The sequence below is a fragment of the Sminthopsis crassicaudata genome, chromosome 1 (assembly GCF_048593235.1).
Source record: "Sminthopsis crassicaudata isolate SCR6 chromosome 1, ASM4859323v1, whole genome shotgun sequence".
In the NCBI taxonomy this organism is placed as follows: Eukaryota; Metazoa; Chordata; class Mammalia; order Dasyuromorphia; family Dasyuridae; genus Sminthopsis; species Sminthopsis crassicaudata.
Genome location: NC_133617.1, coordinates 512,255,560 through 512,283,558, shown reverse-complemented (window position 1 = coordinate 512,283,558; position 27,999 = coordinate 512,255,560). Strand labels below are relative to the sequence as shown.

At 36.2% G+C, this 27,999-nt stretch overlaps 2 protein-coding genes and 1 pseudogene across 7 annotated transcripts in view; 2 read left to right on the top strand and 1 right to left on the bottom strand.

Moving 5' to 3' along the window:
* Positions 1 to 478: 478 nt before the first annotated feature.
* Positions 479 to 25,224, bottom strand: CHMP5 (charged multivesicular body protein 5). 2 transcript variants are annotated; one of them, XM_074281627.1, is made up of 10 exons: positions 24,996 to 25,055; positions 23,661 to 23,806; positions 23,113 to 23,206; positions 17,833 to 17,937; positions 14,600 to 14,646; positions 13,019 to 13,112; positions 12,864 to 12,935; positions 10,570 to 10,678; positions 3,364 to 3,476; positions 479 to 1,812 (listed from the first exon to the last, which is right to left on the bottom strand). In XM_074281627.1, exons 3-10 carry the CDS (start codon positions 23,179 to 23,181, stop codon positions 1,762 to 1,764), a joined length of 660 nt encoding a protein of 219 aa, XP_074137728.1. In that variant the 5' UTR covers positions 23,182 to 23,206; positions 23,661 to 23,806; positions 24,996 to 25,055; the 3' UTR covers positions 479 to 1,761. The 2 variants fall into 2 exon arrangements, with proteins under 2 accessions (XP_074137728.1, XP_074137729.1); XM_074281628.1 differs by lacking the exon at positions 23,661 to 23,806 and having other exon boundaries at positions 24,996 to 25,224.
* On the top strand, positions 7,727 to 8,439 carry LOC141552241 (small ribosomal subunit protein uS15m-like; annotated as a pseudogene).
* BAG1 (BAG cochaperone 1) overlaps positions 24,930 to 27,999 on the top strand; it is a 40,681-nt gene continuing 37,611 nt past the window's right edge. For 3 of the 5 annotated variants that reach the window (XR_012484667.1, XM_074281629.1, XM_074281631.1), the window contains exon 1: positions 24,987 to 25,124. Coding sequence is in view for 4 of the 5 variants with exons in the window: in XM_074281629.1 (XP_074137730.1) it covers positions 25,088 to 25,124 (37 nt within the window). In the remaining variant the exon portion in view is untranslated. Of the gene's footprint in view, positions 25,125 to 27,999 lie in introns of all 5 variants that reach the window. The other 2 variants (XM_074281630.1, XM_074281632.1) reach the window with 2 other exon arrangements.

Genomic DNA, 27,999 nt, shown 5'->3' with positions numbered 1-27,999 from the left:
AAAAAAAAAAAAAAAAAAAAAAGACTATATATATATATATATATATATATATATATATAAATACAACACAATATAATGTTAGTTTGTGATTTTTTTAAGTCAACTAAAAGTCAATTAATTTCTATTTTAGTTTAACTCCACTTACATGTAGGACAGTCTGAAAGTCACTGCTAATCCAAGGTTTTCAGAACACAATACCTACCTTGAAAAATTAAGAAATAGAATAAGCAAGCTGCTATACACGTGTTCTAGTTATTAATGTTGTACTATAATTACTTTTCCAAAATATAGGCCTAGAAAACTAAAATGTCATTTTTTTGTTGCCCATGTCTCTGTTACTAAGCATCAGGGAAAGACCAACAGAAATGAGATTAAGGTAATATAACTATATAATATATAAGATGAGATAGAAGTCCATAGTAAAAACTTTAACCAATACCTCAATGATAAACATTACATGCAATTTGCACCAGCAATATTTATTCAACAAATATTTATTGAGCATCTATAATGTGTAAAAACATAATGCTTATATAGTATTTTACAAAGAGTATGTCTATATGTTACTGAACATAATGTGAAGTGGCATAGAACAGTGGAAAGAATACTGGATTGTGGTTAGAAGACTCAGATTTGAATTCCAACTCTCCTGCTTATTATTACCTCTGAGACTTTGGGCAACTCACTTCACTGCTCTAGGCCTCAGTTTTCTCATCTGTAAAATGATGCAGTTAGACTAAAAAAACTCTAAGATCCCTTCCAGCTTAAAACCTACAATTCTATATTAATTCATTTAATCTTTGCAACAACCCTGTAAGACAGGCAAGAAAACTATGATTAACTCTATGCTACAAATAAGATGACAAAGGCCCGTATAAATAAAATGACTAATCCAAAGTCACCCAGCTAATCAACTGGCAAGACACAGACCTAAGGTCTACATCTTCTAGAACCCAACTTAGTGCATTTTCTACCATATTGTCACTGTTCATGACACATTGCCATTGGCAAATTTTGTATTTCACTGGAGTCTTTAGGTTGAAGGAAAGGTTATTAAATTATATCCTTTTGAAAAATATTTATTAAGTATAAATATACTTTTAGTGTTAGGATATAATTTCATTAATGATTACACCTCATTGTAATCACTGTAATACTGAGGAAACCTTGGAATTAAAACTTTATCCAGGTTTAAGACAAAAAAGCATAGAAAGAAAACCAATTTAAATGTTAAAGATAATGATGATTTACTGACATGAAGACACAACAGAACCTACATCTCAATTAAAGACATTTTAAATTAGTGTCAGATTTCACATAGTATATATATTTAAACTATTTTAAGAATTACAATGGTCCAAAATAGTTTAGTAATCTTGATAAGGAAGTAAGTGTTATAAATGTATCACTTCTTTTATCAAGCTATCAGGGAATTGAAGAATTTAAAGAAATCACATATCCTTGGTTTTAATTATTTCAGAAATATAATATAAATAAATGAAAGCAGAAGTCCTATATGATCACTAAAATTTTACAAGTTTTTTTTTTGTAAGATAGAAGAATTTTAAAATCTTATGTAAAGAAAGTTCCTATTAAATAACTGTCCTCTAAATGAAAAAAAAAAAAATAGTGTACTAAACTTTTTTTCACGGAAAGGAACAAGGATATGCAAATTCATTATGATGACTTTGTAAAGGCAAAATATTTCCCAGTTTTCCATAATTTGTGTTTATTATACATAACATACTGTTAAAGACAGCTCTATGTAGCTGGAATCTGTGGCAATCCAAACTCATCCACCAGTACACCATCCTGTTGGGAAAAAAAGATTTCTTTATCACATATACAAAAAATGTATAATCAATCATTTGAAAAAAAATTATTTCCAAAGTTCATCAAACAAAACAATCTCCAAATATTAATAAAGAGGGATACAAAAGAGAAAGCTTTTAATGAAATAAGAAATGAAAAAAAGGAACCAAGGGAGAAAAGAGAAAAAAATGGAGAAAGCTAGAAGAGAATAGAGAAAAGAGGAAAAAAGAAGGAAGCAGGAAAACAAAAGAGGGATATAGTTTAAAAAGAGGGTATAATAGTATAAAAGAAAAAACCAGGAAAAGATATAGTCTTTTTTCCCTAATGTAATATATGTGTATATATTAATATGAGTATATTTTGTGTATGTACACACACACACATCCCACTCGAAAATGAAGCATATTCTATTTTGGGTCACTTGAATTATTGTGACTTGACTCAAACTGAAGCTCTCTTCATTGACACATTATAGTAGAGAATATTATTGTTGCTATTTCTATTAATGAGCATAGATTCCAGTGATTCAACTTGTATACAATGTTGAAACAGGGGAAAGGTCAGGAGGAAGAAAGCATGTGATATCCATATACCAGACCACAGGAAGCTTTAGGTTTTGGAAAATGCCAGGACAGAGCTTCTTCTCCTTCATTAAGAATTAAGTCTTTTGAAGTCATAGCTGGGCCAGTTCCCCCCCTCCCCCCAGTTCATCCTATCTAAAGAGGAGGAATGAGCTGTTTTCAAAAAACTTTTCTTTCTGACCTCTTGGCTCTTTTCCTTCAGAAAAAATAAACAATTCCTCCTATGTTCTACCCCCTTCTCAATTTTCACCACCTGAGTGATGCCTTGAAATCTTTCAATATGGAATAAAGCCTTTTAATATACAGTAAGAAATTAAAAACTTCACATACAAACAGCATTTTAATGGACAATTCATTTATACTTAAATGAATTTCTTCACTATTCAGTAAATATAAATGGCTAATATAAAATGAGAAGCAGAATAATGAATAATGGAAAAGGCATTGATTTGGAGACAAAGAACCTCGGTTCAAATTTGATTCTCCCACTTATTACATGTATGTCCTTGGGAAAATCATTTAAACTCTCAATTTCCTCACCTACAAAATGAGGAAATTGGAGTAGATGATACCCTAAGGTTTCTTCCAACTTTAAATCTATGTTACTATGTAAAAGATTTGCAGTTAAGAAAAATGAGTGAATAGTGGGGAAATAATAAGCAAAGTCAATTGTATTTTAAAATAAATTTTATCAATAGATGGAGAAAAATATAAAAATAAATGTCATTGCCATCTCTTTTATGTTAACTTATAAAATTTATGTAATCATTATGATAATATGGGCTGCAATGTTTACTGGATAGGAGTACTTCTATATCAATGTGCTATTATCTATTAGACTATATTTATATTTCACTATAGGAAAACTGGATTAATTTGAATCTGAGCTTATATATTCCCCAAGTACTTTTCTCATGGCTGAATGTCAAGAATAAAACCTTATTTTCCTATAAAAAAACAACCTTCCCACCTTGTTTTTTGCATCACTAGGAACACCTTCAGGAATTGCTGGTGCAGATGCTGCCTCATCTAAGTAAGAGCTATCTTCATCAGCTAAGAGCTCATCCCCAAGTGCATCCAATTCTGAAAACAATAAGGAAAAAAAAAACTCATTGAATTCTGTATTAACTAGTCAGTTTTCTAGGAAAAATATATTTGAGAAATTAGACAACCAATGCCAAGAAAATTATGACATTTTGGCAAGTGTGAAGTAAAGTGTGGAAAGTTATAAGAAATTCCTTTGACTCATATACATCAATTAATTTGTTGAACCTATCTTCTTAGGAGGAAAAATTAAAAAACCATGGAGAGGCCAGCAGCAGATTGCTATGGAGATAGACTTGGAATCTAATAACCTAGGCACCTGTTCTTGCGAAAATGTAAAATAAGTCTTTCCTGCATTCATCAGTGAATTAGTGGAATTCTTGGTAAGATATTTTGTTTCTTACAAATGGGGACTCTATCAGAGATCCAGACATTATGAGTTGATGGTGGCCTCTGTGAAGCACAAGGGGGCACATCCCATTGATTTCAATGGCCTTGTAGCTTGGCTCCAGCATCCCCTGCTCACAGACTGTCCAAAATCCTAGGACTGTGTTGGTAAGGCTACTGATGAATCCAGGAAATCAGGAAAGATTAGAAACAGTAGGTTCTGTAGCAGGCAAACAACTCTATGCATAGACCAAGGGTAAGAACTCAGACTATCTAGTATTGCCTTTGGAGACTGGGGCCATATCATGGGGTGTGAGGTGTGAAACAGATCGATAAAATGGAAATTTAATGGCACCAAGGAGTGGGAACCCCTGGGACATACCTCTCAGATAGTAGTGTAAGAGAGGGAATGTCAGGAAAAATAGAGTTGAGTAAATATTAGTGATGTAGGATCATTGGAGTGTGGAGATCTCCATGCTGGAGAGTGGGAAGGATCTGCACAAGAGATATTTATAAGAAGGTGTGAGAGGTCAACACTATTTTCATAATAATACTAAGGTGAGGCAGCTAGATGATACAGTGGATAGAGCACCTGCCTTGGAGAACCTGAGTTCAAATCTAATTTCAGACACTTAACACTTCCTAGCTATGTGATCTTGGGCAAGTCACTTGACACCACTGTCTCACCAAAAAAACCCAACCTAATAATAATACTAAGATGTTTTCATTTTGAATCAGTAAATACCACAGGATATAATTCACATGAACAAAAGCTCTTGGGGGTGAGGGGAGAAGAAGTTCTTTAATAATTTTTAAGAATATAAAGGGAGTCTTGAGATCAAAAAGTTTCAGAACCACTATCTTAGACAAACTGAGGTTGCTTTCAGCTCTAAGTCTATTAAAGTATAATTCATGTTGATCCTAAGTTTTACAGCTGGCAGTACCTCAGAATTCATCTAATTCAATCCAATCATTTTACAAATGAGGAAACTGAAGACATGAAGGTTACATAGTATGCCCAATCACAATGTTACATATATTATGACTAAACTCCAAACTGATGCATTTATAATACAATTATAATACAAATCCTTCCTGTTCTTTGCCTGAGTAAAGAGAACCTGAAAAAAGTGTTCCATATTGGATATTGCTCACTTTTCCAGCCAGGGACCACAGTACAAAGGTAGGAGATGAGTGGGACAGTCTTGAGCAAAACTGTCAAATATACAGCCTGTACTATATTAATTAATTAAAATGTAACTGGAAAATATTTAACAAAATAAAAATACAGTAAAACATAACTTTATGTTTCAAAATTGTTAATATACAGCCCAAGAGGATTGTTATAAACGATTTAATAGCCTCCATTTCTGTATGAGTTTGACATCACTGATCTAAAGAAAGCACTTCATGTTTATAACATTTCTTATGGAACTAAGTAATAATCATTGTAGTATTGTTTCAACTAATGTCATTATTGTCAGTGATGCTATCTTTACACTTGTGGTTATTTTTCATGTATATTTTCCCCTCCCCCCTAGTAGTTAGTAATCTTTTATAATGAGTACCTTGGGAATTTAAAATCAGGACTTTAATTTAAATATGTACCTCTGCCACTTACTGTACTGTGTGAATTGCTTGAAATAAGCAATAATGGTGATAGTTTCATTTTATGATGACAAAGATCATATATGTGTGCTTCTATTGACATGAGGCTCACTTCTAATAGCTGAACCAATTTAAACTGCATTAAGCTGGTTTCTCCACCTTAATTTGCTCTTAGTCAACTCTGAGATACCACTACACACCTGTCAGATTGGCTAAGATGACAGGAACAAATAATGATGAATGTTGGAAGGGTTGTGGGAAAACTGGGACACTGATGCATTGTTGGTGGAGTTGTGAAAGAATGCAACCATTCTGGAGAGCAATCTGGAATTATGCCCCAAAAGTTATCAAACTGTGCATACCCTTTGACCCAGCAGTGCTACTACTGGGCTTATATCCCAAGGAAATACTAAAGAAGGGAAAGGGACCTGTATGTGCCAAAATGTTTGTGGCAGCCCTTTTTGTAGTGGCCAGAAACTGGAAAATGAATATAGGATGTCCATCAATTAGAGAATAGTTGGATAAATTATGGTATATGAATGTTATGGAATATTATTGTTCTGTGAGAAATGACCAACAAGAGGAATACAGAGAGGCTTGGAGAGAGACTTACATCAACTGATGCTGAGTGAAACAAGCAGAACTAGGAGATCATTATACACTACAACAATGATACTGTATGAGGATGTATTCTGATGGAAGTGGATATCTTCAGCATAGAGAAGAGCTAATGCAATTCCAATTGATCAATGATGGATAGAATCAGCTACACCCAGAAAAGGAATACTGGGAAATGAGTGTAAACTGTGAGCATTTTTTTTTTTCTTTTGGTTTTTCTTCCCAGATTATTTTTACCTTCCGAATACAATTGTTCCTTTGCAACAACAACAACAAAATTTGGTTCTGCACATATATATTGTACCTAGGATATACTATAAGATATTTAATATGTATGGGAATGGAATGCCTGCCATCTAGGGGAGGGGATGGAGGGAAGGAGAGGAAAAACTCGGAACAGAAAGGAGTACAAGGGATAATGTTGTTAAAAAAAAAAAATTACCTATGCATATGTACTGTCAAAAAAAAATGTTATAATTATAAAATTTTAAAAAAAATTAGCTCTTAGTCAAATGTTGGATTTTGTACCATACACGTGTGTTTCATTAGTCTTTTGTTGTTTTTTAAATTCTAGTCTTTAAGAATGAATACCATGCTAAGGAAACATATAAAAGTTGTAGTATTTAAAGAGCACATTCCAACTTTTAGCCAATACTGTAGCAGGATTCTACAGCAGCTTTAAATAGCTTCAACATTAAGTCAAATATTTCAAAGATCAAACCTATGATGAAAACAGTACCATTGAAATACAAAGAAAGTGATCAGAAACAAAAACAATGTCAAAACCTAATAAAAAAGTTGCTGAAAAGTCTAATTAATCCTTAGAAAACCTTAGTAAGGCCTTTCTGAAGGTCTAGAAGTTAAAAGGATAATTTCTCTATAGCAGAATTTCTTAATTTGAGGCCTATTATCTCATTTAAAAAATTATTTTTATTTTAAAATCTGATTAAAATTATTTTAATATATTTTGTTTCCTTATTTTATGAATTTAAAAACACTTTTCTGAGTTTATAAGCTTCATCATGTTGCAAAAAAGCTCCAAATGCAAAAATGGTTAAAAACTGGAATTCTAAAGTACGGCATAAGCTTCTTGAAGTTGGAAGAAGAGTAAGGTGACCAGTTTGGAAAAAAAAAGTGCTAATCACTTCTATGAAGAAAAAAACACTTGTTGTAAGCAAAACAATACAAAAAGCAAAATCTTGAAGAGGAAAGGAAAAAAAGGATAATTTTAAAATTCTTTTTAATTCAAGACTACAGTAAAACTGTTGTGGGAAAGAAGTTCAGGTAAAACTATGAGATCTGAGCAGCTGTTTAAGGAACTTTTAAAATATAAATCCAACTTTCATCTTCAACTCCCACAAAAATTTCCAATGGGACTTAGAAATCTTATTTCTACTGAGAAAATAATATGTTGATGATGCACTGGGAAACAACTCCAAGAGTTACAGAAATTCACAAAGGGAGACCAAATACTGCTAAACAGCCTTGAAGCATGTTACACATCAGGAAAAGTTAAGAAATGTAACTGAGAGATGGAGATAAACTTAGTTCAATACCTTAAAAAAATTATCTCATTTAAATCAATTTGAAAACATAAAGGCTACGGCACTTGGCAATGGCTGGAGTGAGGCTCCAAGCTAGGCCACAGAGCAACAACAGGAGTGACAGGGGTCGAGATGCTGAGCATGGCACAAAGGGTAGTTCTGTAGGGCCGAGCTCAGGCCCCAGCCTTGGCCTGTCTGCTGAAGAGCCTCCATGCACTCTTTCAACCCTCAGGAAATGGCCTCTTCCTGCAGGCAGCCTGAGCCTATGCAGCAGATAAGATACCAGTCACCCAGTCCAGCCAGATGAATGACCTGCCTTTTTCCATACTGCTGAAAGATTATCAAAATTTCCCAGGAATCCCAGGTTGATGATATTATAAAATGACTGTTGTCTCTGGAAATGGCCAACCAGAAGGAGAAAATGAAGATAAAAGACAGTTGCTGTTAAACAAGATCACAGTAAACCCAGAACATAACACATCCGAGTTATAAGATTGAGAGTCAAGATAACTATCAAGAATACAGACAGAAGCATCACAAGGACAAGGCTCACAAGTGATTCCTGCTTACCACAAATGACAGAAAGAAGCTCCTGAAGAAACTTCAGCAGACCAACTTAGAGGTGTTTGAGAAAATGTGTAAAAAACTGGGAATCGAGTATACCTTTCCCCCTCTCTATTATGGGCCCACACAGCAAAAGTGTGGCTAAGAAGGCCTTTTGTATTAAGATGTTCCAGGAGGCACAAAAGTTAAAGAAGCAAGAAGCACTAAAACGTAAAAGAATAAAGTCAGAAAGTTTTGGTTTATACCAATCATGTGGTACTATATCTAAAACAAAAGGTTAATTAAGTTAAATTCCCCTCAAAAGCAAACAAACAAAAAACATTGGGCTTCAAACCAAAGTCAGACTTTGAAAAATGGATTTGTTTGTCAAAGGGAAATTTAATATGCAATATGTTTATAAAACTGCTAAAATTGATAAAGAATTAATGAATATGTAAATATTATGAATTTAATGCCAAATCAAGTAAAACAAGGAATTACAGCAAAAGGAGGCTAAATTTCATTTGAAAGGGTTTTTAAGAATTAAAATTATATGGTTTATTGTATATCAATATATTTTATATTGTTCAAGCTAATTTGCACACCACTGTGCTGACTATAACCTTTCCTTTTCTATAAAATGAATTTCAAATTAGATGAATTTAAAAGTCCCCTTTTGGTCTTTAACTCTATTAAGCTAAGAAACAGTAAGTATTTAAGTGAATTTAATACAACAAATACTTATGCATGTACTAGGTTGATTGTTATCATCCATTAAATTGTCATTCACCTCAAGGTACTTATTACACACAGTCTTTGGAAACAAGGTTTCCAAAAGAAGGTAGTCCATTGAACATTGTTTCTATTATATATGTGGCATCATGCCAACTGTTATTCTTTAGAACTGGATTTAGATTTGAATCCAAAGGAGAAAAAAACAATCAGTAAAGTGTCTTTTTTCCTTTATGGTGATTATTTTTTGTTAAGGACCATGCCTAAGTGAAGGGGCAGGTCAATTCTCAGACAGCCTCCATAGCTGTGAATTGTAACACCTGAAGGAGTTGCAAAGCAGCTTTTACTAACACAGATGTTCCTTGTGGATTGGGAATGAAATAAATTGAAGGCAAGAGGGAAGAGGAGCGAGGTTACAGAATGCAACTGCCTCAGTCTCCTTGAATCATCATCATCCTCTCACATCAAGAGATCCATTCTACAGGTCTGAGTTAGAGGAGGTGGCTCCCGTATCACAATTTTTTATTTGTTCAGAAAAAAAGGTGCTATATTTATAGATATACATGGGTATATTATATATAGAGAGAAAAGAGAATAAACTCCTACTGTAATTTCAGCTTTGCATTATCTCTTGTCTTCAGCACCAAATTCTGCTAATTGTTTTCAAAACTGTAAAATTCTAAATGTATTGATTTAATACCTTCTCCTTCATTTGTGTTTTAGAGAATTAAAAAGGTTGAATACTGAAATATGATTAAATAGAATTCACATTTTCATGTTTACTGGTAACAAAATGAACTGAGACAGCAAAAGGGATCATGAAACTGGTGGAGGGTTCAGGAGAATGAAGAAAATGTAAAATCATCATTTGAAAAAAAAGTAACAGTAACTATGATTATAAATTATATTTGTATGATGCTTTGAATTTTGTAAAATATTTTCTTCATATAATCTTGTGAAACAGTTAACATAAGTATTATTATCACCCCATTTTATAGTTTTATGGTGAAGAAACTGAAGCTTAGATAAAATGATTTGCCCAAGATCACATAGTGAATGTTAGAATTGAGATGCACATCCAGGTCTTTCCTTCCTTCAGATATAGCATTCATTCCTTCCGTGAGTCCATACTTCCCATGTTTTGAATAAAGAAAGGGTGAAAAAAAATTATGGAAAATAAGTTAGAAGAAAGAATGAGGTGGGAAGTAGATGGTAAGGGAATCCAAAGAAATGAAAAGGAAAAATAGTCACAAAATAATAGAATTCAAAAGGGCTAGAATTTCAGTTTTTCCCATCTGTCCAATAGAGGGATCCCTTTGACTGAGGCTGGTCATCCTGGCCTTTTTCCATAATATTTCTTTTTTTTCTTTCTGTTTTACTGATTCTAAAGAAAAGGGAACTGAACAAACAAAAAGAGACAGCAAAAAGAAAATGTGTTTTCCAGAAAAGGCAGGAAAAAACTAACCATGAAAGGTGCATGAAAAAGGTGCTCTGAAGGTTCTCAGAGACATTTGCCTCCTTAATTATTCTTCTTGAGTTTCAGCTAATGAGAAAGCTGCTAAATGGAAGCGATAAATTCCTGACATTACTGTTTTATATTCTCTTTCCCTTAAATTATCTCATAATGTTTGCCTTTTTTGTTAATGGAAAATTGGCAGCTCCAAGAATTGTATGTAAAGGACCATAGTTCTGTTACTCACCTGCCTCTAAATCATCTTCATCAATTTCAGGAGTTCCATAACTCCTGCTTAGTGCCTCTTGGATTTCATTTGCATCTTCCATCATATCTTCCAATTGGTCTTGTATATCCTAAGTGAATTTTTTAAAAAAGCATTAACTCAAATATTACTTTTTTTTCCTGTACTTTCCTACCTTCAATTTTGAGGAAATGATCAAGTCTTTCTTCTACCAGTGGGTTCTTTGGATGTTAGCAAAAACAGGAGTTATTCTAAAAGTTTGTTCAGAGAAGTTAAATGGTCAAGAAAGAGAATATTTAATGGGAAAACGGGGAGAAACAAGGCCCCAGAAAAAATGTTGGTAGAAAGTAAAAAGGAAAACACTTAAAGAGAGTTGTTAACAATGCCAAAATGTCACAAACAATAGCAGCAGAGAGCTTTATTCACTTAATTCCCCCTGTTTTTAGTAACAAAGAGCTACTTAAAATGGGATTGAGTGGGTAAATATAGTAATTTTTTCATTTAAACTTAAGTGTCCTCTTCAAGCCTTACATAGAGAACAGATGTAGATTAAACATATAAATTAAGTAAACTTCTTTACTGGCAACCCTTGATTATCTATGTTAATGGATGAAAGCAGGATGTGAATAATCTAAAAAGTCACACACAGCTAGAGAAAGCATTAGGAAATTAATCCTGTTTTATAGGACAAAGGAGAAGCATGAAGCTCTACTGGATGGCACTAATAAAAGACAAAGTGAGACTCTTGTTAGGTCAGACTTCTTAATCTTTTTTGTGCTAGAGACCCCATATCAAAATAATTTTTTGAAATGCAAAAAGTAAAATACATAAGATTACAAAGGAAACTTACTGTATTTAGTTATTAAAACTAAAAGAACAAATTCATAGATTCCTTGAAAACTATCACAGTCTGAGGTTAAGAAAATTGGATGGATAAATATAAACAAGTCCAGGAAAGGTATAGTGATGAATCTTGAGAGAAAATGAATCACCCCTAATTTGGTGATCTGTATGTGTATACAGAAGCTGATAGTACTCTTAACATTGAAGTCGAGAAATAAGCAAAATAAATTTCCTCTAAGATCATATAATACAGCCTAACTATACCTGTCCTTGAACTTAGATTTAAGCAAAGAATACCATACATGTAAGAACTATTGCATTAAGATCTGTTCTTAACCTGCCCAAGAGACTAAGAATTGCTGAAGTAGCTATCCCCAAAAGAATGGCACACAACCTTTAAACTTTTTCAGAGTACCCCATAAACTCCTTTCTTATTTTCTGTTTTAATTTATCCAGTTCCAATGATGCTTGTTAACATCAAAGTGATGTGGGTGATACAGCCACCAGATGAGGCTAAGTACCAAAAGTTGGGATTTGGTCATGAGAAGAATTCACAGTGGCCATTCTCTTTGGCAAAAGGTAGTTTTATTTAGGGAAGAAGTTATAAACAAATGAAGGGATACAACAGACACCAGGAATGGTAAATACGAAATAGAATGGGAGAGCATATAAAAGACAAGTTCCTCAATGGAACTCACAATTCTTCAGTAGAAAGGAAGTACCCCAAGAGGTTGGGGCATGTCCTTAACTGGCAAGCTAAATCCTGAAAGGAACTTAGCACCCTAAAAGAGTTAAGTTAGCTATAAGTAGGAGAAGTGGGTTTGAGAAGCATAGTGGAATTAGGGAAGATACCACATGCATGGGGAAAGGGAAGGGGAAGAAAGACCCCACAAAGCAGAGTGCCATGATAGACTGACCCAAAGGAAGGCAGCAGGCATGGGATGGCTCATAAATAAAATTTTATAGGGAAAATTTAGCCTCAGGGATATGAATGAGATTTTTTCACAGGACATGGCAAGGTGAGACTATTCAAGACTTCCACAGAAGGTGGGTTTCAGAATGAATGACTTCTCCAGAGGGCGGAGCTATGTTGTGGGACTTCAAAAACTTGTGGGGATCATTGGATTCCCTAACACATGAAGCAATAGACAATAGATTGGTTTTGGAAAGACTAAGAACATGAAAAGGATTGTGTAAAGAAAATTATAGAGAGAAAGCTAGAAAAAGAGATCTATCAAACACACAGGAAAGGTACCAATAACTAATAAGCAGTCCTATAGTGAAGGAACCTACAGGCAAAGATAAGGAAAATAATTGAAAAAGGTTGAGAGCAACTTGAGTTAACATAATTTCCCCATCCTTTTTGATATAAAATCTGATTTTAGTAATTTGTTAAAAATATAAATATTTAACATTAGTTTGCAATGTTCTGACAGAAAACAATATAACCTCACCTCAATTTGGTCAATTTTGACTTGCTTGTATGCTTTCTTCATTTCTTTTACACCTAATTTCATAGCATCCACCTAGAAAAATAAAAAATTTTAAGTACATGTGATGGTTTTGATAGATTTTAAAACTTAAAAAAAACATGATTTTTATTTATTACCGTTGTTTTGGTGTCTTTCAATGACTGGATAGTATAATTTGCTTGTTCCATATTAAAAGACTGTTGTGAAAGATTGTCCCGTTGTTGTTCATACCTATTCACATTCACGGGAGAATGTTAAACATGGGTGAATATTGAGATACAGAGAAAAAAAAATCACAATGGATGCTGCTGAAAGCAGCTATCTTCAAAGCTGGAAACAGAAATCATCAAGTTGTCTGGTTATTCACCAAGATTTGGCGAAGTTTGCTTTGTCTAATTTCGACAAATGTCAAAGGATCTAGTCTGTCAGATATATCAAATGATCCAATTCATCAAATTCATAATCTGCATAGCTTCAATCTGAATCACAGAAGTCAATCTTATCCCTCTCTGCTCCTGCCTTGGATCTTAAGGAAACTTTGCTTCTACTTCTGGAACTGCTGTAGACCAAGGAAAATGATGCCCTCAAAAACTGCTGCTAGCCCACTTAATTGCCTTGCTCAAGTCCCCACTTCACCCTTCTTATATCCAGTGGGATTAACTCCTTTAAGCTCTTTCTTATTCCCTACTTCTGTCATCTATGGAGTACTGGCCCTTCCTAGAAAGTATTTGAAATCCACAACCAACTACTAAAATACCCTACCCAAATCCATCAATCCTCACTCTAATAATAAACTAATAACATCTATGTAATGTTTATCATGTGTCAGGCACTTTAAAATTATCTATTTGTTTCTTACAACAATAATCTCTATTTTACAGATGAGGAAACTGAAGCAAACAGAGATTGTCTTGTGCTCTATCCACTGTGGCACTTCACTGCCACAGTTAATTAGTTTCAATCAATTAACTTACACATGAACTTTTGGAATGCAACCTTTATATAAGTTGTGAACAAAACGCTTCAACTTCAAACTATCAAATACTTCAATTCAATCAGCTAAACACACTTCTTATTTTTTTTTTTTACTCTTTATGTTAAAGATAAACAAGGACAGCATAGGAAAAAATAAAAGCTGCATTATATAATCCCCAATCTTTATTTTAACTCTCTGTATCAATTCTATTCTTGAAATTTTTATATGAAATTAGCTAACAATGAGCAATACTGATTTTGTAGTTTACTTCTCACAAAAGAGGTTCAATGTCATGAAGATAAGGACAATTTTTTTTTATAAACTGCATTATCTATTCAAACTATAATTAAAAATTAACTATATAAAAATGCTGACATTACTGAAAATAAGGAAGATATGGGGATTTTATATCTATTCTATGCAGCTGGTATGCAGAAAATCCTTGTAAAGATTTGTACAATATAGACAATGGCAAATATTATAGAGATACTAAACTTTCTGCACTTTACAATTTTGCAGGGAAATAAAACAACCAAGTCATAGAAACATAAAATTTAGAGTTAGAAGATCATCTAGTCCAAACCTCTTGTTTTACAAGAAAATTGAGCAAGATAACAAAGTGACTAGCCTCATATAAATGTATACGTAAATATTTAATAAATTTAGAATGCTCACAAAATGTTAGCTAAAACATAAAAAGTAAAATATTAGTTTGACTTAGGGAGATTATGGCAATACTTACATTCGCTTCTGTTTTAACACTCTTAAGGCTTTCTGTTTTACCATATTCTGAAAGCAAAAAGAAAATTATACTTTAATTAAAGGTGAAAATTTACCCACCTAAATGGTACACTCCCCCCCAATTTTACTCATTTAACATATTCCCATCCTGTTAGCAGAAATGTGGTGACCCTAGCTCTTTTGCCACAATAAACCTGGGGCTGCACCAAACTATGTCCTTATAGCCTCTCTTTATACTTGAAATTAGACCATTCATGGCTTCAACTATCATTTCTTAAGCTGCAGAGTTTGAAAGCTATGATTCTAGCCCAGATCTATCACTGGAATTTATCTCTAAATGTCCTTGGATCCCATGACCCCAAACCAAATTCATCTTTTTTATCTTTATTCACTATATACATATATATGCATTTATTGTCTTCCCCAATAGAATGTAAGCTTGTTATAAACAGCAATTGTTTCGTTTTTTAATATCCCCACAGCATGGTGTCTGGACCTTCCTAATCAAAATTACAAGTTGATCCCATTAAACCCTAAACATTGTTCTAACAGTTCATTAGGTTATTATTTATTTCTCTTCATTTCTCATCTGGCTTTAGTCCTTTAAAACTTCTCTGACTTTTCTATCAGGCGATCCACAATTGGGATAACCTCATCATCCTACAAGATCTCACCAACCTTAGTATTCCATCTCATTACAACCATCTGCTTCTCTGACTGGAGGATGGAGCCAGGAACTTCAAATCTTCATTTAAGGAGAAACTTCAGCTCTGATATTTTATTATTGACTTGGCTACACTACTCTGGGCCTTTATTATGCCCCAAGCTGCTATCTTCTCCTCCCTTCTCCCTTCTTTTTATATGTGCTCTTCCCCAATTAGATTTTAAATTTCTTGAGGATTGGGATTACCTTTCCTTTTTTTTTTTTTTTTTTTTTTTTTTTAAATTTGTATCCCCAATGCTTAGCACAATGCCTGGCATATAGCAGATGCTTAATGTTTATTGACTATTGATATGTGGGATAAAGAAGGGTAAGGCATCAAGGATAAATGGAGGTTGTAAAGCCAGGAAAGCAGAAAGATGGTAGCATCTTTAATAGAAAAAAAGAAGTTTGGTAGAAGGGAGGGTTGAGGGGCAAAGGTAATGAATTCATTTTTAGACATGTTGAGATTTCAATTAATAAATTTTTATTAAATACTTATTACGTGCCAGATACTATAAGCATGGGGATACAAAAAGAGGCAAAAGATAGTCCCTGCCTTCAAGGAGCTCACAGTCTAAAGGAGAGAACAACAAGTAAATAAATATACACAAACAAATTATATGTGGGATAAATAGGCAATAATTAAAAGGGTGGGGGGGAGGCACTAGAATTAAAGCGAGGTTGGGAAAAGCTTTCTATAGAAAATAAGGAATTTAAAGGAAGTCAATAAAGCCAGTAGGTAGCGATTGATTGATAGTGTGGAGAAGATGGCCTGGGAGAGAACTGAAGGGTCAAGAGATTGAGATCACAATGTTAAAGAAAAGTAGGGTTCAGTTGGGAGAGCTGAAAGAATCAATAGATTGTGGTCAAATAAAAGGATTTCAGAATTCATGAAAATGGAGGTGATAAATTTGTAGATAATAGAAATCTCAAAGGTATGATTATCTTTGTATATGGCTGGGGGGAGGAGGACAGCTCCTGGGAAGTGAGCAAGTTAAGGAATTGAACAGTTAGGGTCTTTGAGGGAAGAGTTAATATGTATGTTGAAATCTCCTACTATGAAGGAAAAAATTGGAGAGGAAAGAAAAAGGAGTGACCTGAAAGTCTGTAGGTTAACAGCTTTTATTTTGATTGGGTAGTAAGATATGAATAGCATATTTCTTCTTTCTCCTCAAAAAAGAGAGAAATTACTGAGCAATGGGGAAAGGAAAGAAAGTAGCAATGATAAGAATCTGGAAGCAAAGAGTATTTCAGCTCCTGTGCTTTGACAAGTGAGCCAAGAGGTGAAGGTTCAGCCAGTTCTAGAAAGGGTGACCAAGGAAGGCTGTATCATTTGTATGGAGCCAGTTTTCAATACTCTTTAAAAGCACTTTCCCCCCCCCTTTTTTGTACCTCTGAACCCTCCCAAAGTATCTTGGGGTTTACTGGTTAGATTTCTTTCTTAAGGGCCAGGCCTTAAACCAAAACCAATCTGATTCTAATTGGCCACCAATAGGTCCTAAGCCAACCCTCATTTAATCATTGTTTGGTACCGACCGACTCAGATAGAATGTAAACAGCAGTCATTCCAGCTTTGGCCAGAAATCATGAATGTCTTTACCTCCCAGATTTATTTATTTACTTAGATTTTTTTTTTTTTGGGGGGGGGGAAAGATAGGTAAAAGAGATTCTTTGTCTCAATTGCAACCCAGCCTTAAATGGAATGAATGGGGCCTCAGTCAAATTCAGACCTGTGAAGACTTTAGCTTTAAAAATGCTGAGGTCTCCCATTGCATTCAGGGTCATCTCCGGTTATCCTGATCTACCCAGGTGGCTCTGAGGGAAAAATGAGGCAGGTGACCTTGCACAGCCCTTCCTTACTCAAATCTAATTCATTTGTATGACATGGCATCAGCTCCTCATATTAAGCTTTCATATTAATGAAAGACAAACAACAGAAGATGGAAGGAGTGGAAAAGGAACAGATTTGAGATAAATAGAAGTTTGTTGCCTATGGAACAGGCATTCCAGAGAGCAAAGTGGAAGGAATATGTGGTATTTGAGTTGGAACTTTTTGAGATGAGGGCTAAAAGGAATAGGATCAAAGAATTCAGTGGGGCTGGATCTAGGAGTTATCCGCAGAGAGATGACAGTTAAATAAGCTGATGAGGTTATTGAGTGTGGAGAGAAGAAAGCCTAAGAAAAGAACCTTGAGGGAACATCACCTTTATACTGCTCATTTATCTTTGAACTTTACTATTATATTTGTGTTCCCTTAACTTCTCCACTATTAGGTTGCAAGCTCCTTCACAGAATATATCAAATCTTATTCAAGGCTAAATGCCTCTAAAATGCCCTGCACAATAATAGGCATTCAATAAATGCTGAATTTAACTCAATTGTGTCCTCCTTATAGTATTTCTATTGTAATTTTTAATATCACCTATTGCAATGCTCTGGCCTCTCTCTTCCTCCCAAACAAGGTATTTAAGTCACTTTGGTGTTTAAAAATTTCTATAATAAAGAAACTTCTGAGGTACATTCCATCTTACCTTTGCAGGTCCTTCTCTCATCTTTTTTATTTGATCTTTATACTTTACTAGTTCTGAATCAAGTCTAGAAATCTTCTTGTCAATTGATTCTGCCCTGCTATCAACCTTTAGAAGGAAAAAAAAAAAAGAATAGTTATTTCAATTTAATATATAATTATGTAATGCAGGCACACATAGGTAGGAGAGAAGAGGGAAGAAAAAGGAAAAAAGGACGAGAAAACATGTACATTTAGTGAGGAGTGGTAAATAATATCATCTTATATTGGTATAGTTCTTAGGCTTTCATATATATTATCTCATTTAACCACATAACAACTCAATGTGAAAGGCAGTTCCAGTCTTATTATGCCCATTTTATAAGTTAAGTGACTTGTTTGAGGCCACATTGTGTAAGAAGCAAAACTGTTACTGATATCTAGGCTTTTTGCTTCCCATTTCAATGCCCTTCTCCTATTTAGGGAACCACAGATAATTTGTTTAAATTATGAAGCTACCACTTTATTGCCTTGATGCTATACCCCTACACTTGAACTAGGGCATTCAAGGACTACAACTGTCATCAACTAATTTTATAGAGAGGTCATGCAAATAAAATATTCTCAATCAATATTTCAAAGATTCAAAGATTTTATTTGATTGGCTCTTTCATCCACTAAGTGGATAAGTGAAACAGAAAATCTTAATATGAGGAAAGAGATCTTTAGCCCATATATAGAAAAGAATCCCATCAATAGCATCTCCAATAAGCAGTCTTTTTGCCTTTGCTTGAAGATGATCATTGAGGGCAACCATTTAGGGTAGCCCACTCTACTTTTGGATTGCACTAATAATGAGGAAGATTTTCTAAATATCAAGACTAATTATGTCTCTTTGTCCTATGGCTGGGTTCCTATTTCTAGTCAGGGGGCAAGAAGAACAATTGCAAATCTTTCTTCCACATGGAAACTCTTTAAATACTGTAGACAATTATCATTGCCCTAACTTTTCTCTTTTTCAAACAATCTTTATATGGAATGGTCTTTATCACCTTGATCATCCTACTTCAGATACCCTTCAGGTTATCAATATCTCTCCTAAATGAGGCATTCATAACTGAATATGCTCCCAAGAATGTGGTTTGACCAGATCAGAGTACAATGGGAGTTTTACTTCCCTGATCTCCACAGGAGGACTCTCAAGGAAGTCTACGGTTCTTTATTGTTCTATTAAATAATTTTTAGTCTGCCGTTCAGTAAAACCCTTTAAAGTTTAGTGGACAGTTTTTGTGAACTGAAGTGGCTAAAAAAATATCACCTCATGGTGGCCATGAGCTTAGGCGCATACTGGCATAACACATTCAGTCTGGTATCAAGCCCATAGCTAAAACCTTTCCAACTTGGTAGATAGTGACAAAACATAACATCTGACATAGTCATTTTCAAGAACCCAGAATAACTTCCAAATTACAGAAAGGCATCAGAGAGTAGTAGTTCTCAATGAACACTGGTACAATTATTACATCTCATTAGGATGAATGGTAATATACTGTATTGTAAAAGATGATAGCCAAGAGTCAGAAAATCTGAGTTCCAGGGCTGATGGTGATATTTCTGATTAGGTAACTAGTTTAATCATTTCATCTTTTTAAGATTCAGTTTTCTTACTTATAGGAAGCAAATAATAGTAATAAAACTCTCTCCTCTATATACTTTACAGGTTTATTGTGAAGGTAGTGAGATATAATAGGAAGAGATAAATTTGGAATCAAGGATCTTGAGTACAAATTTTTGTTGTTGTAACTTTATTACTAATTATCTATTCAGGTCTCTCAAAACCTAAGTTTCCTCATATGTCAAACACAGTGGATGAACTCTGAGATCCCTTATACTGCTAAATTTTATGAACCTATGATAAAACAAAAATAATATAATACTATGTATAACTATATTTTTTTGCCCAATATTTCACTTTATTAGTTTTTTCGCAGATATTAGAAATTTAATGTTTATAAAATTAAACAATCATTACAAAATATGAGTAGTTTGATATTAATAAATTGGAATAATCTGAAATCTTGTTCTGAACCTCCATGTTCTCTGGCTTTTACATTTTTTTAAACTTTTTCAGGTTTTTCTTTTTAATACTTATTTTTCAAAATAAGATAAATGCAAAGATAGTTTTCAATATTCACCCTTGCAAAAGCCTTGTTAAAACTGTATTATTATTGATTAGAGATAATATATGTTTTGTCCAGAATACAATAATAACTAACCCTTCCCATTTAAATAATCATTTATAAAGAGCTTAATAAACACTCAGTCCCCCCAATGGAGGAAATATTTAAAGACCTGGACATAGGACACAGGATGAGAAGATATAAATAGACTGAGACTTGCTGAAGGTAATATCCATCCAGCCTGATGGGGTCACAAGTTTTTAAAGTGTATGAACAGTATTATAAAAGTCCAGTGGGGTCAAACTCAAACAGAAATAATTGCTAATCTGCATTGGTTGAGTGTTCCCTACACTGAAGAAATTAGTGCTTTGTACAAAAACAACAAAACAATTGTCATCATATTTTCCATAGGATTAGCCTTAGATCTGAAGCCAGAGTACCTGCATTTATATTTGGCATTACCATTCAATAAAAGCCACATCCACTCTCTCAGCATAATTTTCTTCCTTTATCAAAAGGGATGAAATCTAGATCTTATCCAGAAGAATTAAGAGCAAAGGTTCTGAATCTTTTTAGTATGCCATGACACACTCTTTATAAAATTTTTGACAATTTTGATGAAAACTAGGGACTCTTTCTTAGAATAATTTGTTTAACACAGTAACAAGATTATGGGATGATCATCTGTGCTGGACTGGGCTCTATTCAAGAAACTGGTGATTCAATGATATTGGGGATGGAAAATGCCATCCATATCCAGAGAAAGAACTATGGAGACTGAACGTGGATCAAAGCATGATGTCTTCATTTTCTTTTTGTTTGCTTGTTTTTTCCTTTTGGATTGATTTTTCTTGTACAACATGACAAATACGAAAATACATTTAAAAGAACTGTATATATTTAACCTATATTAGAGTGCTTGATATCTTGGGAAGGGGAGGTACAGAAGGAGAGAGAAGAAAAATCTTTACATCTATTTAGAAAAACAAAATACTATTGAAAAAAAAATTTTAAAGGAAAAAAAAACCCTCAAAAACCAAACAAACAAAAAAGTTTAAGAATCATAATTGAAGTTAGTGAAAATAAAGATGTTCTTCCTTACCCCAACACCCATCCACCTTCACTGATCCCCTGAAGTCTAAAAGGTGGAATCCCACCGGCCTTGGTAAACCTCCCCACTACCTTCTGCCTCTCTGACTGGAGACTGGAGCTCTGTACTGCAAACCTCCATCTGAAGTGTTATTTCAGTCTTTTCATTTCTTACCTAGCTTGCAATACCTTGGGATTTCTCAAACTTTTCCACTATAACCAACGTTGGATAGGCCATTAACTGTGATATATATATATATATATTTTATTCCCATCGCTTACATAGTAGGCATTTAAGAAGTGCTTAGTAACTAGTAATATTTACTGAAGGGGAAATCTATGGGCTCTATGTAAAGAACTCCTACAGTGACGGCCAGCTCTGGACTTAGGATCAGCAAGGACAATATAAATCCAGCCTTAGCCACTCCACCAGGTGACTCTTGGGACAAGTCATGGAACCTCTCGTCTGCCTCCAGTTTCATTTTATTTCTGCTGTTATTTTATAATTTGTTTCCATTGTACTTTTGCCTATTTTGTTACACACGTCCTCACTACATTGGAATTGGCCGTGCGGTGGCCCCGTTCCTGCTAGACGGCTCTGACTTAGACCTGAGATTCAATGAAGAAAACACAGTTCTTATGCCCAAAAAGTTGTCAAACTGTGCATACCCTTTGACCCAGCATTGCTGTTATTGGGATTATATCCCAAGGAAATACTAAAGAGTGGAAAGGGACCTGTATGTGCCAAAATGTTTGTGGCAGCTCTTTTTGTTGTAGCTAGAAACTGGAAGTTGAATGGATGTCCATCAATTGGAGAATGGTTGGGTAAATTGTGGTATATGAAGGTTATGGAATATTATTGCTCTGTAAGAAATGACCGGCAGGAGGAATACAGAGAGGCTTGGAGAGACTTAACATCAACTGATGCTGAGTGAAATGAGAAGAACCAGAAGATCACTATACACTTCAACAACAATACTGTATGAGGATGTATTCTGATGGAAGTGGATATCTTCAACATAAAGAAGATCCAACTCACTTCCAGTTGATCAATGATGGACAGAAATAACTACACCCAGAGAAGGAACACTGGGAAGTGAATGTAAATTGTTAGCACTACTGTCTATCTACCCAGGTTACTTATACCTTCGGAAGCTAATAATTAATGTGCAACAAGAAAATTGGATTACCCACATATATTGTATCTAGGTTATATTGTAACACATGTAAAATGTATGGGATTACCTGCCATGGGGGGAGGGAGTGGAGGGAGGAGGGGATAATTTGGAAAAATGAATAAAAAAAAAGAAAACAGTTCTAGCTCTCGAGAACCTCACAGCCCAGCAGCAGGGAGTCAGTAAGACAAGGGCGGCAGGCTAGCCTGGATGTCAAGACCTGGGCCTAAGTCCCACCAGATAATTCACTGTGACTCTTGTGGCAAGAACCTTGTCTGTCTCAGTTTTCCTTTACTGTAACAAGAGTTCCTCTCAGGGTCCTCCGTTCAATAAGAAAACGTGCATTAATCAGTTGGCAAGTCTTCATACACAAAAATGTGTATTATCATCAGCGATTACTGTCACTAGGTTCTTCTACAGGAAGATTCTGGAAGAACGAAGTCGGGGTTCTGCTCCTGAAGGAGCTGGTGGGCACCTCGAAAAACTCTCCCACCGAGTTCTGGGAGGAGAGGGCACAGGATGGCATCTCCAACCAACTGCCCACGGGGCCCCCCTCGTCCCCTCCCTCTCATTATTTCTGGTCCCCACCACTACGAGGTAAAAGCTCTGGCTTCTTTCTTCCAACCTGTCGTACCCCACCCCCTTTCCCCGACTCTGGGGCAGATTCGCTTCCGGGTGCTAAGTGGGGGGCGGGGAAAGGGGTGCAGACCTGCCCCTCCCGTCCCCAGCGCTGTCCGACCTCCAGACTTCTCCAGCAGATGGACCCCGGAATCCCGGGAGGGGGCCGGGCCGGGGCCCTGGAGGTGAAACAAGACAGCGGGGATCGGGGGTCCCACTCTGCCAGGGGCAGCGGTAACTTACCGTGCCGATGCAGTCAGTCAGGCTGGGTGGCGGCGCCTTGGGCTTCGCTTTGCCGAAGAATCGGTTCATTTTTTCCGGCTACCGGTGGTCTAAGCTGGGGGAAACAGAGAATTCCTAGCAAAACCGGAAGCGAAACTACCACACTTCCTCCACCCACCGCACTCCGGCCTCCCTGTGCCCGCCTCCTTCGGGCTTCCGCCCCGTCGGGGTGCCGACTACGCAGGCTCAGTATGAGTGCCCGAGCCGATCCAGGAGCTGGAAGATTCTCTAGTCCGGGTTTTCGAGGCTACTCAAAATCTGGGCGTCTCTAGTCCTGAAGATGCTAAAGAGAGTAAGTTAACTTGGAAGAGAGGAAGCCTTCAACCTGGTCTCGGGCTCAGAGAATTTTGGGCAGAAGTCGTCGCGTGAGACTGGAGTTTGTCTTTTTTTTTTTTTTTTTTTTTAACCTCTTTGTCTTAACACCTTTAGCAGTTTGGTGAAACCTATAGACTTCTCAGAATAATGTTTTTAAATGTATGAAATAAATACAGAGCAATTATATTAGTTACCCCAATTTTTTTTTCTGGATCCTAGGTTACAAATCCTTGCTTTTAGTCCCTCTGATCAATTGAAGACAGTTCCAAAAGCTTCAAAATGAAAATGCTGTCCGCTTCCAGAGAAAAATGATACATTCTGGAGAGTGAACATGTCGGGGCTGGGGAGGGGAGAGCAACATAATTAACATAACAATGTATTTTGCATCATTTCCCTTATATGGTGGGTATTTTATTTCCCTTTTTAATGGATGGCAGAGAGAATTTGGAATTCAAAATCTTAAAATAAAATGAAATCTCAAAATTCCTAGTTAAATTTCCTAGACAGGTATAAAAAGTTTCCTGTTAGAACATGGGATGTTGAAAGCAAAAAGGAATTTTAGATGTTTGCCCTCTTGTCCCACTTCTTGTATTTTACAAATGAAAAAAATTAAGACCAGAAAGAGAAGGCCCACTCTAAAAAAATAATTTGAAGATATTTGTAATGTACCTGTTATTCCTCACTTCCATATAAGCTCTTTGAAAACATGGGTTGTAATTTTTTTTAAAATTTATATAAATATATATATATATATATGATTTTATATAAAAATTGTAGAATTTTATATAAATTTTATATAAAAATTTATAGAATTTTTAAAAATTCTATACCTATATATACACAATACCTGACACAGTGCCTGATGAGCTCAGTAATTTATTAAATTGAATTACCATTATTGAATTAAATCGGGAAACTGAGGCCCAGAGAAGTGAGGTAAGTCACACCTCCTGTGACAAGAAAAACCAGTCCCTGCTCTCATGAATCCGGTCATCTGAATGGATTAGCAACAAGGAAACAGCTATATGGGAAAAAAATATATCCCAAGCGAGTCGGAGGCAAGAAAATTAGCATTAAAGGGGACTGAGAAAGATGGACTTTTAAAGGAGACCAGGAAAACCATTCGGTGGACAGGAGAAGAAACTAATGTTCAAAGAATACCTAAGAGATGACAGTTGAATTGGGACTCCAAGAATGGCGAGGATTTTGATCAGGAGATAGAAAAGGGGAGGGGGTGGGATAAAGATAAGGGTATTTCAGGCCTAGTGAACATATGCAAAAAAAAAAAGAAAAAGAAAAAAGAAAAAAGTTGGAAAAGTACAGAGAAAATTAGCGATGGTTGTGGTTCCTCCCTCCATCCCTCCCCTTCTGGCACTCCGGTCCCAGCCAGCCAGCCTGGACCATCTCCGGCTGCTACTAAACTGCGGAAGGTGGACTTTGCCCTCGAGTCCGTGGCTTTTCCTACAGTTGTATTGAGCATGCTCAGCAGTGTGGACAGGTTTGGGCGCCTGGCAGGTCGGGTCTCTTACCTGCAGCGTGGGGAGGGGGCAGACCCTGGGGGGCCGGTGGATGATCGTCAAGCCTGGGATTCGGGGAGTCGGAGGGAGTGGTCTCAGCAGAAATGTCAGGGCCCTCAGTGACCGTCACTGTCACCTACAGTAAGTGGCCGGGGTCGGGGAGCAGGGCTGATCCCTGACTGTGGGCTTTTACTCCCTGGGGGAGGAGGGTCTCATTGAAATTCCTGTTATCGTGGGGACTGGGGGCCGACCCCCAGGAGCAGACTCGCTGCCTTGTTATTTACCAGTAAGTCAGGCAGTCTTCAAGCACTGATTTAGCTCCCACCATGTGCCGAGTACCACTTATACGTTTTAAGTTTTTTTTTCTTTTTCTTTTTCGTTCCTATATTTTTCCCCCCCCTTTCCTTTTTTCCCCTCCGTCTCCCTTCAGGGACTTTTGTCTCAGTTCTGGTGGTTTGGGAGGGATAAGAGGATAGTCAAATGGTCCATAAATCTCTTCCAACTATCTCTTGAGATATCCGATTCTGTGAATGAGCAGCTTCCTATCGACACAGTAATTCTATTTAAACATACATCCCTTACTTGTTATTTGAGGATCACTGCCCTGGTTTCTGGAAGGATATGGAGAGGGTTTAAATTCCTAACCCGGCAGCCTCCTCTTTTAGAGTGGATGATGAGTCACACTTTCTAAAAAGTTAGGTTTAACTGTCGTGATTATGCCCCAAAGCAGCCAGGTCTCACCCTGCCAGATCCCTGGTAATCAAACCCGACGGTGGAATCGGCCAATCCCCCTTCGCTCCCCCCAAAAAGGATGCTCTGAAAGAAGTCTTCACTTTTTAAAAGGCAAACTTGGATTGGGAGTCCGAAGAACTAAGTTTTGATCATAAATTGGGGCAAGAAATACTATTATGCACAAGGGCAAATTTTCAGAAAGAAAAAGAAAAGTTGGCAAATTCACGTCAGAATTTGATTCATGCCAGAATTTTAGAACTTGTTAGGGAAAGGGTGGTATATCTATCCTTCTCCTGTATGTGCAGAAGTAACAATTATAGAGAGCTATCGTGGGGGACTTTTGGACAACAAAATAGAAAGTTAAATATTTTCGCCGATCACTGTGACCTCTCCAACCAGAAATAGAAATTATGTACCAAAGTCATGTCTTTCTGTCCAGCCAGAACCCAAAAAAGGTTTAAAAAAACAAGTCCCCCAAACCCATGAACTAACACTCAACTTATCCTGACCTCAGTACCCTTCTCCCTAGCCTCCCGGGCTATTAGCAGTCTACACCAGTGGTCCTCAAACTTTTTAAATGGGGGCCAGTTCACTGCCCCTCAGACTGTGGGAGGGCCGGACTGTAGTAAAAACAAAAACTCACACTCTATCTCCCCCTTCAGCCCATTTGCCATAACCTGGGGGGCCACATAAATGTCCTCAGTGGGCCCAGGGCCATAGTTTGAGAACCCCTGGCCTACACCTTTGGATCCAAGGACTGGATGTACAAAACCCTTCCTTTTTTTTTTTTTTTTTAATTTAATAGTTTTATTTACCAAATATATGCATGGGTAATTTTACAACATTGACAATTGCCAAACCCCTTGTTCCAATTTTCCTCCCCTTCCCCCCGTCCCAGATGGCAGGTTGACCAATACATGTCAAATATGCTAGAGTATAAATTAAATACAATATATGTATACTTGACCAAACAGTTGTACAACACCCATTCCTACATCTGGGTTCCCTCTTCCAGTTTCCAATGACTCTTCAGTCCTCTTGATCTATGTAATTGGCCACTGTTGCCAGGTGGTCCTGGAGGGAAAGTGAGACAGGTGACTCTGCCCAGCCCTCCCTCACTTAAATCCAATTCGCTTGCATGTCATGGCGTCACCTCCCTGATGTCATAGTTCTCTTCAAGAATGATGCTGTGGAAATTTACTCCACAGTTAATTGGTTAGCTGCGCAGCCCTTTAGGAACAAAAATACCAGCATGGCAGAGCTCTGAACTGCTGCTATTGGAATGAAGAATTGAAAAATAGAAGGAGCAAAACAGGTCACCAGGACCAGGATGTATGTTGTGGGGGTTGGGGTAGAGAAGAGTATTTAAAACTCTACTAAGTATAAGGGAAAAGTGCGCAGCAGAGTCAGAGTCAGTCCCCCCTAACCCTGACCCAAAAGTTATCCGAGGTAAAGACCTGGATTGATGAACTGTGGAACCTGGGAGGTCCAAAAGAAACCCCCATGGGACAGAGCTAGAAAGTGAGTAGGGGGAAAAAAGATTGAAAATACCGAAAATCTCAGGAAGAAGAAAACTCAAAGACCTTGAACAAAAGAAGATCTATCAGTAATCAGTCATAAAGATTTATTAAGCCTGTACTATGTGCCAAGCATTATGCTAAGCACTGGGGTTACAAAAAGAGGCAAAAGAGAATAAAAGAATCTCTCATCTTAAGGCGTTTGCATTCTAAAAAGGGAAATAACATGCAAACATGCATGTGTGTATGTTTACATATAGACATATCGGTAAATAACACACATATACATATATACACACAAAGCCAACTATGTCCAGGAGAAATAAGAAATAACAGAGGGAAATCATTAGAATTAGGAGGAGTTGGGGAAGTCTTCTAGTAGATGATGAGATTTTAATTGAGACTTAAAGGAAGCCAAGGAGTTCAGTAGATATAGCAGAGAACAGTGTTTCAGGTATGGGGGACAGCCAGAGAGGATGCCAGAGGCAAGAGAGAAGTATCTTGCTCAGGGAACATCCAGAAGGCCAGTCACTGGATCAAAGATTCAAAGAGTAAGATATAAGATTTCAATATCCTTCTCTCAAGTCTAAGAGAAAGATGGAGGCTGCTAGGAGAGTAAATAACCTGAAGTCAGGGTGACCTGCATTTAAATCCAGCCTTAGACACTAGCTGTGTGACCTCAGTCAAGTCACTTAACTTCTATCTACTTTAATCTCCTGGAGAAAGAAAAAGCAGATTTAGCTTTGCTAAGAAAAGCCCAGTATGAT